Source organism: Corapipo altera, unplaced genomic scaffold (genome assembly GCF_003945725.1).
Source record: "Corapipo altera isolate COAL_440 unplaced genomic scaffold, ASM394572v1 78, whole genome shotgun sequence".
In the NCBI taxonomy this organism is placed as follows: Eukaryota; Metazoa; Chordata; class Aves; order Passeriformes; family Pipridae; genus Corapipo; species Corapipo altera.
This window is the reverse complement of record NW_020884904.1, coordinates 3,189,867-3,206,156: the sequence shown is the minus strand read 5'-3', so window position 1 is coordinate 3,206,156 and position 16,290 is coordinate 3,189,867. Positions and strand designations below refer to the sequence as shown.

Here is a 16,290-nt window from a genome sequence, read left to right as displayed (position 1 = left end):
GCCGTGGGAGCTCCCCGGGCCCGGCGCGGCCGGACCCGCGCAGGCTCCGGGAGGGAAAATCCGCCGCTCCGGCCCCGGGTCGCTGCTGTTTAACGCGGCTGCGGCCGCGTTCGCACGGGAGAAGGCCCTGGCACCTTCTCGGCGTCTGAATTCATCTATTTTAGTGCATCTCTTTCAGCTCGCCAAAGTGCAAGAGCATCTCAATTATTTATTTATTTTTAACAACTGCTCTTGTCGTTCCCGTCAGCTTTTCTCCTCCAGAACTTCCAATAGAACGGGATAACGAGAAGCTGCCTCCTCCAGAAAAACTGCCTGCAATAACGCGAAGATTTTTTTGTTTTGTTTTCTGATAAGGTCTTATTCGTGGTGCTTTTTTTCGTCGAGAAAAAAATGACGTGACTTCCATGGAAGTTTAAATTTTCTGTTAGGACAAGCCTGCGGTTGAGCAGGTTCAGTTCTGTATGAAGTCTCTTAGGGGTTGGTTTTGAACTATCAAAGAATTGCATTTGCCGTCATATGCGGAGTGATACCCGTAGTCGTAGGGAATGTTATTCCTGTTTCCAGTGATACAGGAACTTCAGCCTTACTGTCATTCAAAGGAAACATATTTCTCGTCATACAGTTTTATCGAGCTTCTGCTTCGGGTGCTATGAATCTGCAGTCTTAGAGGAGTATGTACCAGATGTTTCTGTTGTAGCTTCAAGGTGATAGTACCTGAAAAGTTAGATTCGATTTAATTAGTAGATTTTTAAAAGAACAGTGTATGCATAGTACATTTTTAGCTTTATGCATTTGCCGTACGGCTTTAGAATGGCAGAGTACGATGTGGCCGTGTTTTCATGGCTTGTTTCTTTGTATTTCTGCATTAAGCTGTACACATGTCAAAAGCGATTTGTCTGAATCAGTGTATACGAAACTCAGGAATATGTAGTCAAATAACAGGTGATTGTTTTGGTAGTAGATGGTAGCTTAAACGAGATGTGAAAATAAACATTTTAAAGAGTTTTGAGAAACGTTTTTCATATTGATTTCGTAATTTACGTAAACTATTCTCATTGTTGTAATTAACATTTAATTGGTGGTACTGTATTTGAGGAAGAGTATTTTTGCTTTATATTAAAGGCTCAAATAAAGCAGGTCACACGGACTTCTTTATGTCTTCATGCTGGTGTAGCGTTATGCTTTTCTCGGGAGAGGGGCACAGCAATAGCCAAGTGATGAATAGTCCTGGTAATGGGTGCCAAAATTAGTCTGTGAATTTGGGGGTTTCTCTAGAATATCTCCAGTTATGTGCAGCTTCAGTTCAGTGAACTGTTGGTGGCCCCCGTTTTTCTGTCCTGTGCTATCCAGGAGAAGGGAATTGGCAGGAGTTGGAGCAGTGAACAGGTCTAAGCTGCGGTCTGCTGCTGGTGGCTGCTTGCTCACCTGCAGTTTTCTGTGGGATGTGCACAGCATTAGGCTGAGAGTTCCTCCGCTTAAGTTTGGTCAGGATGGCGTCGCTTAAGAGTGCGGGATGTTGATCTTCCCTTGCCATTGCATGTGAGCCTTAAGAGTTTGGGGTTAAAACGTGCTCAGCGTAGGTGGAGTCTTTGAGAAACGCTGTTAATTAAGGTGTGAAGAGTCTTTAGTTGGCACCTGTGAAACTCACTGTTTTCTAAAGTGTAGGGCTCAGCTGAATTTGGGCGGGTTTTCCACACAAAGGGAACAGCACTTTCCAGATAATCAGGGCAATTCTCCAGTTTCGGGCGTTACAATGGACAGTGTAAATATTCACGAGGAAAATCGAACTGTCTCAGTGCTCTTGTTCTCCAGTTCCTGTATTACTTTTTCCTGTCTGCATTTTGACTTGTACGTGCTTCCTTGATCGTGCCCACGATTTCTGCTGCTTTTATAACTCCTGCAGCCTCTGACGTGTATGTACATAGGACAGCATAGGCCAGCCTTTCTTTGCCATTGGCGTTTTTTTCCTGTGTTGCCACATCTCTTGCCCATCTCAGCAGCTCACCAGTAATTGATTTTCTGCTCGGCATCAATAGGGGGCAGTTTGTTTTTTCATCTGTTCTGTGCTAAAAGGAAATCGGTGCAGCTGGTAAAGAGAGCATGAATTGAGTAGTGTGTTCCTGTACTTTGTGTCTCAAAAGATCCCAAAAGATGGAAGGAAGGGTTTTGTGTAGCTTATGGATCCCTAAGATAGACTGTGATCCAAACAGATGGATCCTCTTCTTGAATCTGAGCACAGGTATTGTTCTGAGTCTGAGGGAGGTGCCTCTCCATGGACACCACTTCTAGGGAAGAGGGGAAGGAAGCCTTGCAACCCATCATGGCACAGTGGGTATTGTGGGGTTTTGCCTGTACCTAAGTCTGTAACTTACCTGCTCTTGGTTGTATTTACCTAAGGGAGTATGATTTTGGTTCTCTCGCTCCATGCACCAGCAACTGTTGATCAGTTACTGGAAACCAGAATTGGATTAAATAAGTAAATGCTTTTAGTGATTTAGTCTGTTAAAATTTTCATGTTTACAATGCTTTTTTAATTGTATAGTGGGGTTGTACTTTGCTCCACCAAAATAATATTTGTTAAATCAGTGAAGTTCTGGGTTTTGAAGGGAATTTACAGTTCCAGCAACTTTAGTGATTTTTTTCAAGGTTGACATCAGAGTTATACTTGAAAACTACATAAACTTCCCTCAGTCTGTATCTTACTGTCTTCAGAATGTTTCCTTCTCTGTAGACTTCTTGAGTGGAAAATTGTGTTACCTACCCAATGCCCCTGGACTTCATTTCTGATGACAGACTTTTCTAGAATAGGAGGATGGGTCCATATTTGCAAGTTAGTTGGTGTTGCCCATATTTTAAGTATATGCACGCTGAGCTAATGTACTACACAGACTTTCACAGAATGTATTTAGATGTACTGTTTTTAGTTTACATTTGTAATGTGGTTTTGGCAATCCAACAGACTGCCCGTTCAGTTCCTGAAATACAAGCCTGGCTTAAAACACTGCCGTTAACTGTCATGGCTAATGCTGATACATCTCTAATGTAGTTATCAGATTACTAATTAACTCCTAACCACACAAAAAAACCCACTCAAAATTCCTTCTTTTGTTGGCAGTCTCAGTGGATTTGCAGGATTTGAAAGGGCATGGCCAGGATTAATTTGTTTTGGTGATGTAAATAAGTCACTTCTGTGATTTCTTGACAATTAAGAAAGAAGTCTGTTTGACATTAAAGTAAAACATGGATAGAAATAGTTGGTCTCGGTTGCTTTCAGATTTTTAGCCCTTAAGTATTCACCTATTCACCAGATGTTCCCAGTTTTATTTAAATCACTGATATAACTGGAGGGTTTATGATTTAAGGATTAAGTAGCTCCCTGAAGTACTTCAGAAATTAACTGTATCTTTTTTTTTTTAACTGCAAATAGGCATTATTGTTTCTAGGAGTAATTTGGATACAATTCTGGATACCTTTTTGATATAGCCAGCATTTTAGGTATATATACACTTGATGTCAAAAACAAACAGAAGCCAATTTTTTTAAAAACACACAGTTTCATCTGTTAAGTGCTTTAAATACATTTCTCACTTCATGACTTTCAGGGTGAAACTTCACTGGAATTAAATCTTGTGCTTTCTCTCATTAGTGTGCTGAAAAATTATTTTAAGTTCGAGTGGTTTTTTTCATCTTTGTCAATCACATTGTAAATTTTTTTCAGAAAATCATATAACCTACCATAGTTTCAGGCTTTTCTTCCCTGAATTTGCACTTTATAATTATTTATCTTTCCTTTTTTTTTTACTCTTAAAACTCAAGTGATTTATTACCAGTTAGTCTACAGTAAAGAAAATGAGGTTTGGTTTTTTTTTGTTTGTTTTTTTTTTTTAGTAAAGGTGTACCTGATCATTAATAATACAGGTTTGGCCAGGAGAGAAAAGAAATGTGCCTTAGCTTTGAGCAGGGAGTATCACCTGAGTTGAGAGAAACTTGATGGCCTGTTTTGGTAGGTGACTTCCATTGTTCCTGCTGCAGTAGGTCTGCAGGCCATTCCATGCACACAGCCAAGTATTCCCAATGACAGGTGTTTTCAGTCTCACCTGAATTGAGTGTTTTGGGGCAGATTATATGGATGGCCCTTTCTCAAGCCAGACCTCTGCAGCACTGTACTACTACTAATACCTCTAACTGCTGCACTGCTCGTTGATGAGGTGCATTAGTACACTTTGGTACTTTATTAATAAAGTTTTCAGAATCCTGCTGTCTCTACCCCTGCAAACAGTGCTGTACGGATCTCAATTGCTCGGCAGCTTCCATGCAGGATTTTTGGAATCCGTGCTGTCGGAACACTCCTGAATTGTTCCAAACTGCTGGCTGAAGGCTGTGCTGCCCACTGGGGTAGTCACTTGGAAGCAGTGGTGCTGTAATAGTGCACCCAAGGCAGATGTGGTCATAGAACTGAGTGTCTGCTGTGAGGTGCTTGTCCCAGGGCTGCAGCAGGAGTTTAATTAGCTTTCTGTCAGCACTGCTGACAGCTCACATGCTGGTGGAACTACTCTGACCTCCTTTGATTTCTTCTCTCGTATATCCAAGAAGCACATGAAGTAAGCAAACATATTTGGGATCAACCTGAGTCTTTTCTACATGTGTAGGACTTCTTGGTGGGTGGCTTTCGGATCTGCCCGTGTTTAAATGCCATACATTTGGAAATAATAGCAACCTAAGCACTCCCACAGTGTGAAATTACACACATATGCATCATCTCATAATATTATATATAAAATGCCTACATTGATCTCTGACAATAGGTTTAACATTCACAATTTGTAGATGGTATTTGCAGTGTAAACTGTATGGTAATGACTTTTGGAGGGGAAAAGACTGCTGGAACATAAAGTAATTTTGTGAGGCTAAATATGGTTCTCACTGCCCAGTTCTCACTGCTCTCACTGAAGTCAGACTTGTGCATCGTTATGGCAGTGATAAATTTGGTCTTGCATTTATCTGTTGTTTCTGAGGAGGTACCAAGCACTGTGGCAGTGAATTAGTCTCGAACTGCATTATTATCAGGATGTATCTCTTGTGGAACAGAAGAGTTGAAATACTGTAAAAAGAGTAAGAAGGAGCCTTGAGTTTGACTGCAAGCCTCTGCTTTGGGCACTGTGAGTCTCTGGAGGTAAGCTGTGCTGCCACCCTGAGCATGTACATCCAGCTTATGCAGTTGGCAGTGCTGTCAGTCTTGGTCAGGTTCTTTTCCAGGGCCAGGCTTAGAGCCCATAGTTTATAATCCACACACCTTTACCATGTAGAAAATTAGAAAATGATTGTGTAATTTGCTGTTATTGTGTAATTTGCTGTTAAATTGCATATCTTGCCCCTTTACCTGAATCCAACTATTTTTACCAGATTCCATAGTAGAGATTTTTATTGTGTTTCAACCTTGTTTCTATTTTATCCTGTGGATGATTAATGTGGTGGAAACTGATGTTTAGTTATGTTTTGCATTTACAAAAGACTGGGGAAGGTACAGTAAAAGACACTGAGATTATATGAGAAATATTTAGAAGTGCCTGACATTAAATAGTCTTTTATATTTATTTGTTGGAAGTCAGTCTGAATGATTACAGCATAAACCCCCATGTTTCAGTGCAGTGGTAAAGTACTGGGGAAGGTGAGGGCTGTTGATGAAAAAAGAAATCCACGTCTATTAAAGGACCCACAGGATCTAGATTTCATTTCTGACCCTGCTCCAGATTTCTCCTGTAATACTGGAAAAGATTAACATAAAGGCACATAGGGGAACAGAACTAAGATTGTAAAGTCTTTAGTTCTCCCGTGTTTGTATTTCTAAGCTTATAGGTGACAAATGACTTCATTTAATTAGTAAAAAAAAATGCTGAAAGTCCTCTTGGGTCCTCTAAAAAAACTGTGTGGACAAGCAATTTTCCAGTCCATGCCATACATTTTTTGCGTTGAGACCCAGAAGGGTGTACTGCATATGAGTTATCAATTGAAGTGTATTTGACCAGATTGTTAATTGTAGGTACTAATTTTGGTTTGTCACAAATGTTTGTTACTCAGGCTAGTTTTGTGAAATTACTGATACTTGCAATCATGTCAGTTGTTAAGGGCCCTAATGCAGCCAGTATCCAATTCAGAAAAAGCGTAATTATATTACTGTGCTGACATACTTTGAACTGATTTTGGGATCCAGCTTTGTCAAACATGGGAGTGCTGTTTTCTAAAATTTCTTAATGAAAGTTCTGCTACTATGAAGTTCTATGTCATTCGCTGTCTTACTGTTCTTGATTGGTTTTTATTTGCTACTTTTATAAATTTTATAAAATTACCATGTTTTTGTACATTATTTAGAAGTGTATTAAAAATAAAAGTGATGTTTCTTTTAAAATGAAATAAGTGGGTATTATTTCAAACTTCTCAGAGCTGTCTTTGTGATGGGAGTGAACAATGACAAGGTTACTGAATGTCTGGAGTAGCTTTTTTCCTGTCTGTCTTTCCCAGTTCTTTCTGCACATTAAAGGTTGTATTTTATAACAGTAAGTTTTCCACGACTGCTATTACAAACTGTATTCCATTTCCTGTTAATTATCCTCTAAGCATCATCTTTTTTTCTCTAAGGAGTTTCTGCTAATGCAGGTTTTTTCCTTTGTCCAGCAATGCAGTGATATAGTCATTCTTTAAATGATGAATTCCTGCTACTTTTCAGTTTCACTGGGGTCTTCCCATGCAGTACTTCCTCTCAGCTGCTGGAGTTCCCAAGTGCCCCAGGCCCCCTTTCTGCTCCATGGCAACCATGTTCTCTTCCAGCTCTTCCCTCACTTTTTAGCTGCCTGAGTCCACCTGCTGTGTCTTAGTTGCTTGATTCCTGTTTTTTTGCTGAATTGAGTTTACGTAAAACCCACTCTTTTAACATTGCATCTTTTCTCCAAAACAAGTGATGGCACCCAGAAGGTGTTATTTTAATGTTAGTGGAGGGAAAGATATAAGAAAGAGGTGGTCTCTAGATGGGCAACTTGATGAAGTCTTCATGAAAAATACTTTATTTTTAACCACCTCCCCTGAGTGTTGAGAATTTAACATGTGCCTGAGTTCACAGTTTTTTCTGTTCAGATAATTTGCAGGGGGGGAAAGGGGTGGTTTGAGGTTTTTTTTGGTGTTTTGTGGTTTTTTTCAATAAAAAATTGTCCCTGTGCACTTAATCTGTCAGTGTTATACTGGGGTTACTGGCTGTTGCTTCCTTCTGTCAGACGCTGTTTTCAGTTCAGAGATTTTTAGTCTAACTTTTTTGTCTGGGGCTGACTTTTTTTGAGAAGTGTTCTAACCACCTTAAATAATGGTAAGATTTTCTCTGCATGAATACCATAGGAGTATTTTGGTGACTAATTGTTTCAGGAATGCAAGATGTGTTACTGTCCTTGTAAAAAGCCTTCCCAAATATCATTAACGTGCCTTTGAAAATTGCAGCTTGAGTATGATCTGTGAAGATTTGCAACAGAGTTCAGGAAGTCAAGTCTCAAATTTTCACTTCAGTGAGTACTTCATGACTGAGCCTGTACTTGTCTCTTCTGTAGGACAGCTCTTAAGATTAAGCAGAATACATGCACATCAATCTTGCTGAGCTGCCACACAGGCTGCACCTCAGGGTTCCTGTCTTTTCCTAAAAATGGGTGCTTTCAGCTGTTTTTTTAATGGGTTGCAGTATTTGCAGTGGGTAAAGGAAATCTTCCCAGATTTTTGCAGACAAAACTTCTGACAGGTTTAAAGAAAAATGCTTAGTGATGCAAATGCACAGAAATAAAAGCAATGAGGTGGGTTACGGGAAAAAAGCTGGTGAGATCCAGATTGGAAAAAGGATGGAGGCAGATATGCTGGAAGCTCAGGAGAAAGCAGCATATAAGCCAGTTAGGGGAAAAGAGGGTGGAAGAGAGTGACTGAGGTGGATGTAAGGGAAGAGATTCGAGTTTGATGAAAACAGACTGGTTTAGAAAAAGCAGAGCAAATTAAAGTACGTTAGGAGAGTAGATTTGCAGGGTGGATGATATACCAACAGCATGGGGATACTGTTTTAAGTGTGTGCATCATGAAAATTATCCTAGAGCAGTTAAAGTTGGAAGGGACTTCCAGAAGTTATCTGCCCTGATCGAGGCAGATCTCATTAGACCAGGTTGCCCAGGGCTGTGTCAAGTTGAGTCTTAAACACCTGCAAGGATGGAGAGCCCATAACCTGCCTTGGCAATCTGTTCCTGTATTTGACCACTCTTACAAAATAATGCTGTAACAACAGTCTCTCTGACAGGATGATCATTTCTCTACAGGCCAACTTTACATCTTTCCTTGTTCTCAGAGGTCACAACCCTGTCTGGTTAGTCTGTGTTCTCCACTGGGGAGAAGGAAGAGAGGCTGAAAGGGAGCAGCACATCCACTCTTGGGTGAGGGTTCTCCTCCCTGCACAGCAGTGACAGGAGCAAAACTGCTGTCACCAAAGAGGGAGTGAGAGCTGGGGGTTCCAGTGCTCCAACCTCTGTTACAAGGGATGTGCTTCCAAGGTGGGTCTAAACGTGAAATCTCTTAAATCAGAGAGGCAAGAAGGTGGTAGACAGTGGTGTGATGGGCATGTAGAACAGACCAGCAGTAAGAGAAGACTTGGAGGCTAGTGCAGAAGGAGCTGGTGTGGACATGGGAGTATTTTAGACTGTTCTGATAAGAAGGATGGGATTATATTTGGAAAGAGGGATGTCCTGGAAATTTGGTATCGTGGTAAGGCTGGCTGAAGAAGGAAATAGTACTTCAAGGAGAAGGGATGGAGCTGAGGGTAAGAAACTTAGTGGAAGGACAGAGGATTGTGAAAAGGATATATTGGAAGAGATCATTTAAAGTAGCTAAAACTGGGAGAAAGTCTGTGTAAGTTACTGTGTAAGATGGTAGTGGTTGTCCAGATCATGTGGAATAGAGGAAAATCGACATTGCTCTGTGTGTAACAGTTCACTTTGATTCTTTTCAAATGTGTGATACTTGTTAGTCAGCAACGCTACAGTAACAAACACTGAAACAATTTAGACAAATACTATTGCTCCTTCAACCCTTGAATTTATCTTGTATTAGATTCCTTCCAAAATAGCTGCTGACCCCTTAAGCCATTGGTTCTGCTCAGACTGTGTCAGAGCTGTGCAGCTTTCTGTGTCGATGGGATTCCTCACTCCTGCCCCAAAGGTGAGAGAAGAGCCCTAAGCCCTGGAGGAATACTCGTCAGGCTTACCTGAGCTGAAAGGCCTTTGAGGAGCAGTCCCTGCTGGAATTGTTTCACTGTACAGTTCTAGTCAAAACCAGTGGTTGTGTAGCCTTTCTTTGCTGTGTGAAATGGTCTGGCTGTTTTGCAACCTGTTTCCATGAGGTGTCCCGAAGATTCAGTGAATGGAAAATACTGACACCACAGACCTCTGTTAGCAGTTAAGAAGACAGACCAGACCCTCTGTGCACCACTAGCATATAATACCATAATTACTTAATTTAACTTCCTACAAGCTGGCAGTACCTCCAGAGAAGCAGTCCTTCAGACTGGTCTGGAATAAATCTCATTTTGCTGTTAGTTGATTTTTTTTAACTGCATCCGTTCTCTGATCTTATTTGCTACGCAATACGTAAGTGCTGAGAGTAGGGCCACTTCAGTGCCTGGTTAGGCTGATTCTGGTTAGGCTACAGCATGTCCCATTTTTAGTTTGCAAGCAAAGTGCTTCTTAAGTATTTTCTCCCTATTCTGAGATTGGGGGTCATGAGTAGTAAGGAAAGAAGTCCAAAGGCACTGATGTGGAGATCGCAGAGGAAGAGGTTGAACTCAGGATCTCTCATGTCCTCATACAATTCCTTGTCCCTTAGATTATAGTATCCAAAAAAACTTTGCTATTTCATTTTCTTCAGAAGCATCTAGTATAAATGCAATTTAGTCTGGATGACTTCTCTGCACTGGCTCTTTTTTGGCTGTATTAGAACTCTTTTAGTGGCCTCATTTTCTGTAGAAGCTTTTCATGAAAAGGATGCTGGGAAGAATTACCCATCTTCTCTTGGATGTTAAAAAAATCTCTCATACCCATTTCGAATTATATTTTGGTTTCTATCTTAATTGTATCTTTTTTTCAATGCCAGAGTTATTCCAGGTTCAAGTTCCATATTGCAAACCAGTATTTTAATCTTCTTTATGTTCCAGGTAGAAATTATGGAGGATTTTAGTCTTGGAAGGCATATTTCTTATTGATAAACTGATCATTAGTCATGTCTTTTTTTCTTGTATGATTTTCAATGTAGCACACGAAAGCAGGAGGCTTAAAACCTTCCCAAAGGTACCCTTTCTTTCTCCTTTCTTTTTTAAATTCTATCTTTTCCATTAACTGGGCTCTTTAACAGTTACACATGCTGTCAGTAATATCCTCATACCTGCCAAGGGGATTTTGACTCCACTTGGTGTAACAGCACATTAAAAGTCAGCGGGGTTTGGGCTGTGGGAACCCTGATTTGTGCACAGCCCTGGCTGAAGCCCTTCACGTGGCCAAAGCTGCTGCTTGTGCCTTGGCTTGTGCTCTGCTCAGACTAAGAAACTGAAGTAGCTGCCTGCAGCTCTAGGAAATAGTCTGGCTCACTATGTACACTTGGATGTATTTGGAAAACATGGCTTGGGTATAACTTTCAACTACTAAATGAGTGTATTGACCTTTTAAATACTGTAGGCATGCTGGAGTACCTACATGGTCTAATTTTGCATTCCTTATTTACTTTCAATGTAGGCATGGTTTTCTCAGTGGTCTCAGAGACTGTTGATGAATTATCCAAGGGCAGATTTCCGAGAGTTAAAAATAGTTTAGTTATTTGGAAATGTAGTCATAAGTAAATTAAAAACCTTAGATTATTCTTCTCAGCCTTGAATTATAAACCAGCAGGTCATATAAACCAGCAGGTCGTAGAACCATAGTAGGATTAAAAGCTGTGATTGTTTATCTGTAACCTTTCTGTGAGATCATCTAACTGCTTCTTACTGTAAGAAAAACTCTTGACTATCAAGAGGTTGGAGAGGGGGGAATGCTCTGTAGCCTAGATTCCAGTTCCATGTGATGTTTTTTTTTCCCCTCACTTTTGATCCACATCTAAGTGGATGTCACATTAACTAAAGGGCTTGCAGAACTCGGTTTTATGTGTGGTCAAGTTTTTTTTCTCCCTGTGGTTAAAGCCAACATGAGTTAGCAGAATGCAATGTTGTATATGTCCTTTATAGCTTCTTAATTTAGTAATACTGAAAATTTTTAATAGCCTTTCAGGTTCAGTAAACTTATAAATCTCACATATTGAAACATGCCTGGGTAAAAAAATCAGTATCCAAAGGGATGGCTATATCTGGTTCTGTGAGATACAGCAGTCACTCCCTAGTCACTCTGCTGTTGTCTGAGTAACACATTTCATCATGAGATACTTCACTGTTTTCAAGGACAGATTTTTTTTTTTTTTAATTTAAACAGAAACCTTTCTGAAAAGTCTAGGGAAACAGCTGGATCATTCTGTTAGACTTACTAATGAAGTGTGCATTTCCCAGTGTGTGCTAGTTTCTGTCTGGCACTGGAGAGATGTTTAATTTATGCAGGTAAAGGTCTGCTGTTGTCAGGGGTGACCGTGGGTGAATTGTCAGCTATATTTTAATTCTGGGGACGAACAGATATCATTACTTATACTGTCATTACCACCATTACTCTTTCTACATTGGTTAAATAATTTATATTTAACTGAAATCTAAATGTGGTGGATGCACTATAATTTAGTAACTACTACCTGAAGTCCTTAACAGCTTAGTTAATTCAGGAGGTAATGTTTACTTATTTCAGATAACTTTTTTTCCTTGGAAGTATTTTCCAAGTAAGTCAATAATTCTTTACATCTTTTTTTATGTAAAACATAACAAAATATTTGCAGCAGCTCTATAAAAGTCACATTAAACTGGGATTAACTGGTTCTGTATTTAAATTTTCTATTTTGTGAATGCTTTCTTTCTAGGTAGACAATGTTATTAGCTCAGATAAATCGAGACTCTCAGGGAATGACTGAATTTTCTGGAGGAGGAATGGAGGCCCAACACGTGACTCTGTGTCTAACAGAAGCTGTAGCTGTGCAAGGTGAACCTTCAGGTTAAAATATCTCTACATTATTGTGTCTTTCCTCTTTGAAACTCAGATAAAACACTAAAATTCATGCGCATTCGAAATGAAAAATCTAACAGACAATAGTTAACTGAGATTCACTAGTTTAATTCTGAAAGGAAATTATCTCTTAATTAAGAGAACAGAAGTGTAAATGTGCCAAAATGCAAAATATAAAATCTGACTTTATTCTCAGTATAGTCTTACTGTTTTATACTTTGTAACTTCAGTTTATATCTGTGTATTAAACAAGTTTTAAAATAGATTAATGATCTGAGACTGGCTTAAACTTAATATTTTCTGACAGCTTTATTATGATTTTACATGATTACAAACTCTTTCTCGTATTTTAATCTAAATAGTTTTGTTTGTATCAATGACAGCTAGTTTTGTACAAAACAAAATGATCAATGCAAGTGTGTATATATATTGTTATTTAATTGTTAACTCTTGTGGCCTAATTTGTAGTTATTTGTTTTGTGTCATTGTATATTTTTTTAGTTAAGGAAAATAACATTTTAGCTGTCATGTTTACAGAGCAAAATCTTGAATGTATGACCCAAATATGTGGTCAAGGTTCAAAAACCAGAAGGCAAGTAAGAACTACTTGCCATTATTATTTCTGAAGTCAGTATGCTTTAAGGGGATGTAATAATTTATGGAGATCTTTAAGTTGAGATTTCTAGGGTTTGATGATGGTTATAGTGAACATGAAATTTTTTTTCCCTGTCAGATGGGGACAACTTAGAAAACATGGAAGGTGTAAGTCTGCAAGCAGTTACCCTGGCTGATGGCTCCACTGCTTACATACAGCACAATTCTAAAGGTATGTAAAGGACTGGAAGTTGATGAGTATTGAAATGGTATCCCCCTTTTTAGCCCCCTCTTTGGATTTTAAAGTCAGGCAAAATCCATACAATGTTTATGAAGTTCCAATTCCAGTTGGAAATTACAGGTATTACAGTAATAGTATAAAATAATTATTTTTTTCTGCTACTAATAAGATGCAAAAATTAAATTCAGAACGTAAGTCAAACAAAAGTTAAGTGATCTTTACAGTTCAAATCGAAATATCAACATTCTACCTACTGGATAGGACAGCAGACCTTTTCCATTTTTATAATCCCAGAGTTTTAAAACCTCTATACAGTCACACTGTGCTTACTCTTTACCAAACATTATTTCTTGCTAATATTTTATTTATATTTTAATCCAGAAAGTATCAACTGTGGGTTTAAACTGTTTTAGACAATTAGAATTCTTAAAAATATTCTGTATATTTCAGATGGTAAATTAATGGATGGCCAAGTAATTCAATTAGAAGATGGTTCTGCTGCTTACGTTCAACATGTACCTATGCCTAAAAGCAGTAAGTGCAATAATACAAGAAATATGTTATAAAATAATGTATTACTGATAAATATTGATATCAATTAATTAACAGTCGTGACAAATAGCTTGATGTCTTATTGTAATGGAAACAGTCATGAAGAGATCTTAGGTATTTTGTAATCCTCGGTATTTAGTGTTTGATCTGTCCAACTAAGGTATTCTTCAGACTATTGTTGAAGTTGTGTAATTCTGTGAACAGGGGACAGCTTGCGCCTGGAAGATGGACAGGCAGTTCAGCTGGAAGATGGAACTACGGCATTTATTCATCACACCTCCAAAGGTAACTTTCTTTTTTGAAGTGTGATTGGTTACATTAGTGTTCAACAGAACTTCAGCAGTATCAAATGTGATGCTCTTGTAAACTATCACGTTAGGTAGTGTGATTCCCACTGTAAATTACTTGTTGGCTTTACTTTGTGACATCTGAAAATTGTTGAAATGAGACTGGTTCGGTTCCCTTTTTGGGTCTCATATAACGGTTGTCAACAGAATCCAAACCAGCATATTCCACATTTTTTTTTAACCCAGGGTCACATTAGAGTAAGTGTATGTCATGTTAGTAGAGAATGTAAGGCCTTATACAGATGTCAGCAATAATTGCATGTGAACATGGAAGAGAAAGAATTAAGTAAGAATCAGTCAATCCTACTTGAGCTAAAGAATGTAGAGATTGGCTTACATTTTAAAGATCATGCTATTGATGATGTTGCCATGAGGCAGCAGGGCAGAAAATGTGACAGCTGGCAGTCAAGAATGCAAATGTATTTATTCCAAATGATAACTTATGTTTCTGTAGAAGATGATTATACTAGTCCTGGAAATAATACTACTTCTCTAGAAAAAGTGATCAAGTATATATTTTAGGTCTGTTTAAACCAGTGTGACAATACCAAGAGAATGTAATAAAGAATTTTTTTGTTAAAAGTAATCATATAGTTTATGTGTTTCTTTGTATATTTGCATGATTCTGTTCTTAAAATGATCAGATCTATGAATTCTAAAATCTGAAGTATTGACATCAATACATGTTACTTTAATTTTATTATGAGTGGATATGACATGGAAAGCATATTTGTATTCTTGGTTTCCTTTGTAAATAAAGCTAGACCAATATAAATTTTTGTTTGTACTTTCATAAGTACAGAAATAAAACTATAGGAGGTATTGTCTTGAAAAAAATTTCCTCAGTGCTATTCATAATGTTATTTTAAATGTTTATATTTCTCATATATTTCATATGGATTTATGACTTCAGGAGATGTTTCCCATGTAACATGCAGACATTGCTGTTCCTTTTAGAATCCTAACACTTTGTAATACCCTTTCTCAGACAGTTATGACCAGAGTGCATTACAAGCTGTCCAGCTGGAGGATGGAACCACTGCCTACATCCACCACACGGTGCAAATGCCACAGTCAGATACCATTTTAGCCATTCAGGCTGATGGCACAGTGGCAGGTCTTCACACAGGGGATGCTGCCATCGACCCAGACACCATCAGTGCTTTGGAGCAATATGCAGCCAAGGTACACTGAGAGATGTTTTCTCCATCCATAATGTTTTAGTGTAGCAGCAAAAGCCAACTGTCATCTAAGAATTAAAATGGTAATTAAGAGAATCTTAGACTCTTAAAAGAGAGAACACCAAATTGTTATGACAATGCTTCACTATCATGAGCAGCTCCAGTGCATAGTGTTGTGGAAAAAAGAAAGAGTGAATGCTGAAGTCAGACCAATTTGGAAAGCAATTTACATAGCTAGATAATAATCTTCTCTATAATATGGCATTGCAAAGGAGCCTCTTGATAGGACACTGTTTGGGAAGAAGGACAAAGTTAAATTATTCTTGTTAGCCACTAGTGCTGGATTTCTTTTTTTCCTGAATGGGAAGAGAATGGCCTGGTGTACTGAGCAAGGACAATGTATTGTATGAAGCATAAACCAGATAATTAACAGTTACTGAGTTTGGAAAAAAACTTCTTTGATCCATACTTTCAATAGTAAAATGTAGTGTGATGCTCAAAATTCATGCTGTTTGCTTACTGGTCTTCTGTAAAGCATGATGTAAGTATAGTAATGGGTGATGCAACTTCAGGACTGTAGTTTAGCAGTGTCCCTGTTGCTGGGTAATGACCATCAGTGCTTGTATTGCTCTGGAAAAAGAGCAGAATAAATTTTAAAATCTGTCTTCTAATGTCACTGAGAATTGTCAAATCCTGGGAGAAGGCCAGTTAGGATAATTAAATGACTTATGCACTATTCTTTCCATTAGGCTTCTGTCTGTTACAATTCAGAGATCCTAACACAGCCAGTCAAATTGTGTTGTGTTTGACTATGCCTTAATATTTCATAAAATAAAAGATAATTCAAGGTTAGTTGAACTGTAATGACAAACTTTTATGCATTCTGTAACTACTATTTCGTTTAGGTTTAAATCAGTCATAACTTTGCCCTTCTTAACCAGCAACTACATTAATCATAATTTCTGATAAGTTTCTGTTTTGAGAAGGTGGAGAAGAAACAGAAGAAATGCAAGTAAATTTGCATTTTTGCCCTATTTATCTAAGTATGTCTTTTTTTTTAATTCTGTAATGTGAATTTGTTTTCTGTAGTGCACTTGTGTCTACGTTTAGGAAAAATTCTATTTATTTTCTTTAAACTTTCATCTCAGAGCTTTATTCTGAAAGGTACTGCTCAAACCTCTGGA

General features: G+C 38.4%; 1 protein-coding gene across 3 annotated transcripts in view; it reads left to right on the top strand.

Annotated features, from left to right (window-relative positions):
- The first annotated feature begins 3,513 nt into the window (after positions 1–3,513).
- Positions 3,514–16,290, top strand: part of ZNF143 (zinc finger protein 143) — a 35,145-nt gene continuing 22,368 nt past the window's right edge. The window contains exons 1-7 of one of the 3 annotated variants that reach the window (XM_027651280.1): positions 4,041–5,173; positions 6,440–6,554; positions 12,049–12,179; positions 12,925–13,017; positions 13,477–13,560; positions 13,783–13,863; positions 14,914–15,110. In XM_027651280.1, coding sequence (XP_027507081.1) covers positions 12,056–12,179; positions 12,925–13,017; positions 13,477–13,560; positions 13,783–13,863; positions 14,914–15,110 — 579 coding nt within the window. In that variant the 5' untranslated portion in view covers positions 4,041–5,173; positions 6,440–6,554; positions 12,049–12,055. Of the gene's footprint in view, positions 4,008–4,040; positions 5,174–6,439; positions 6,555–7,347; positions 7,548–12,048; positions 12,180–12,924; positions 13,018–13,476; positions 13,561–13,782; positions 13,864–14,913; positions 15,111–16,290 lie in introns of those variants that run through there. The other 2 variants (XM_027651281.1, XM_027651282.1) reach the window with 2 other exon arrangements.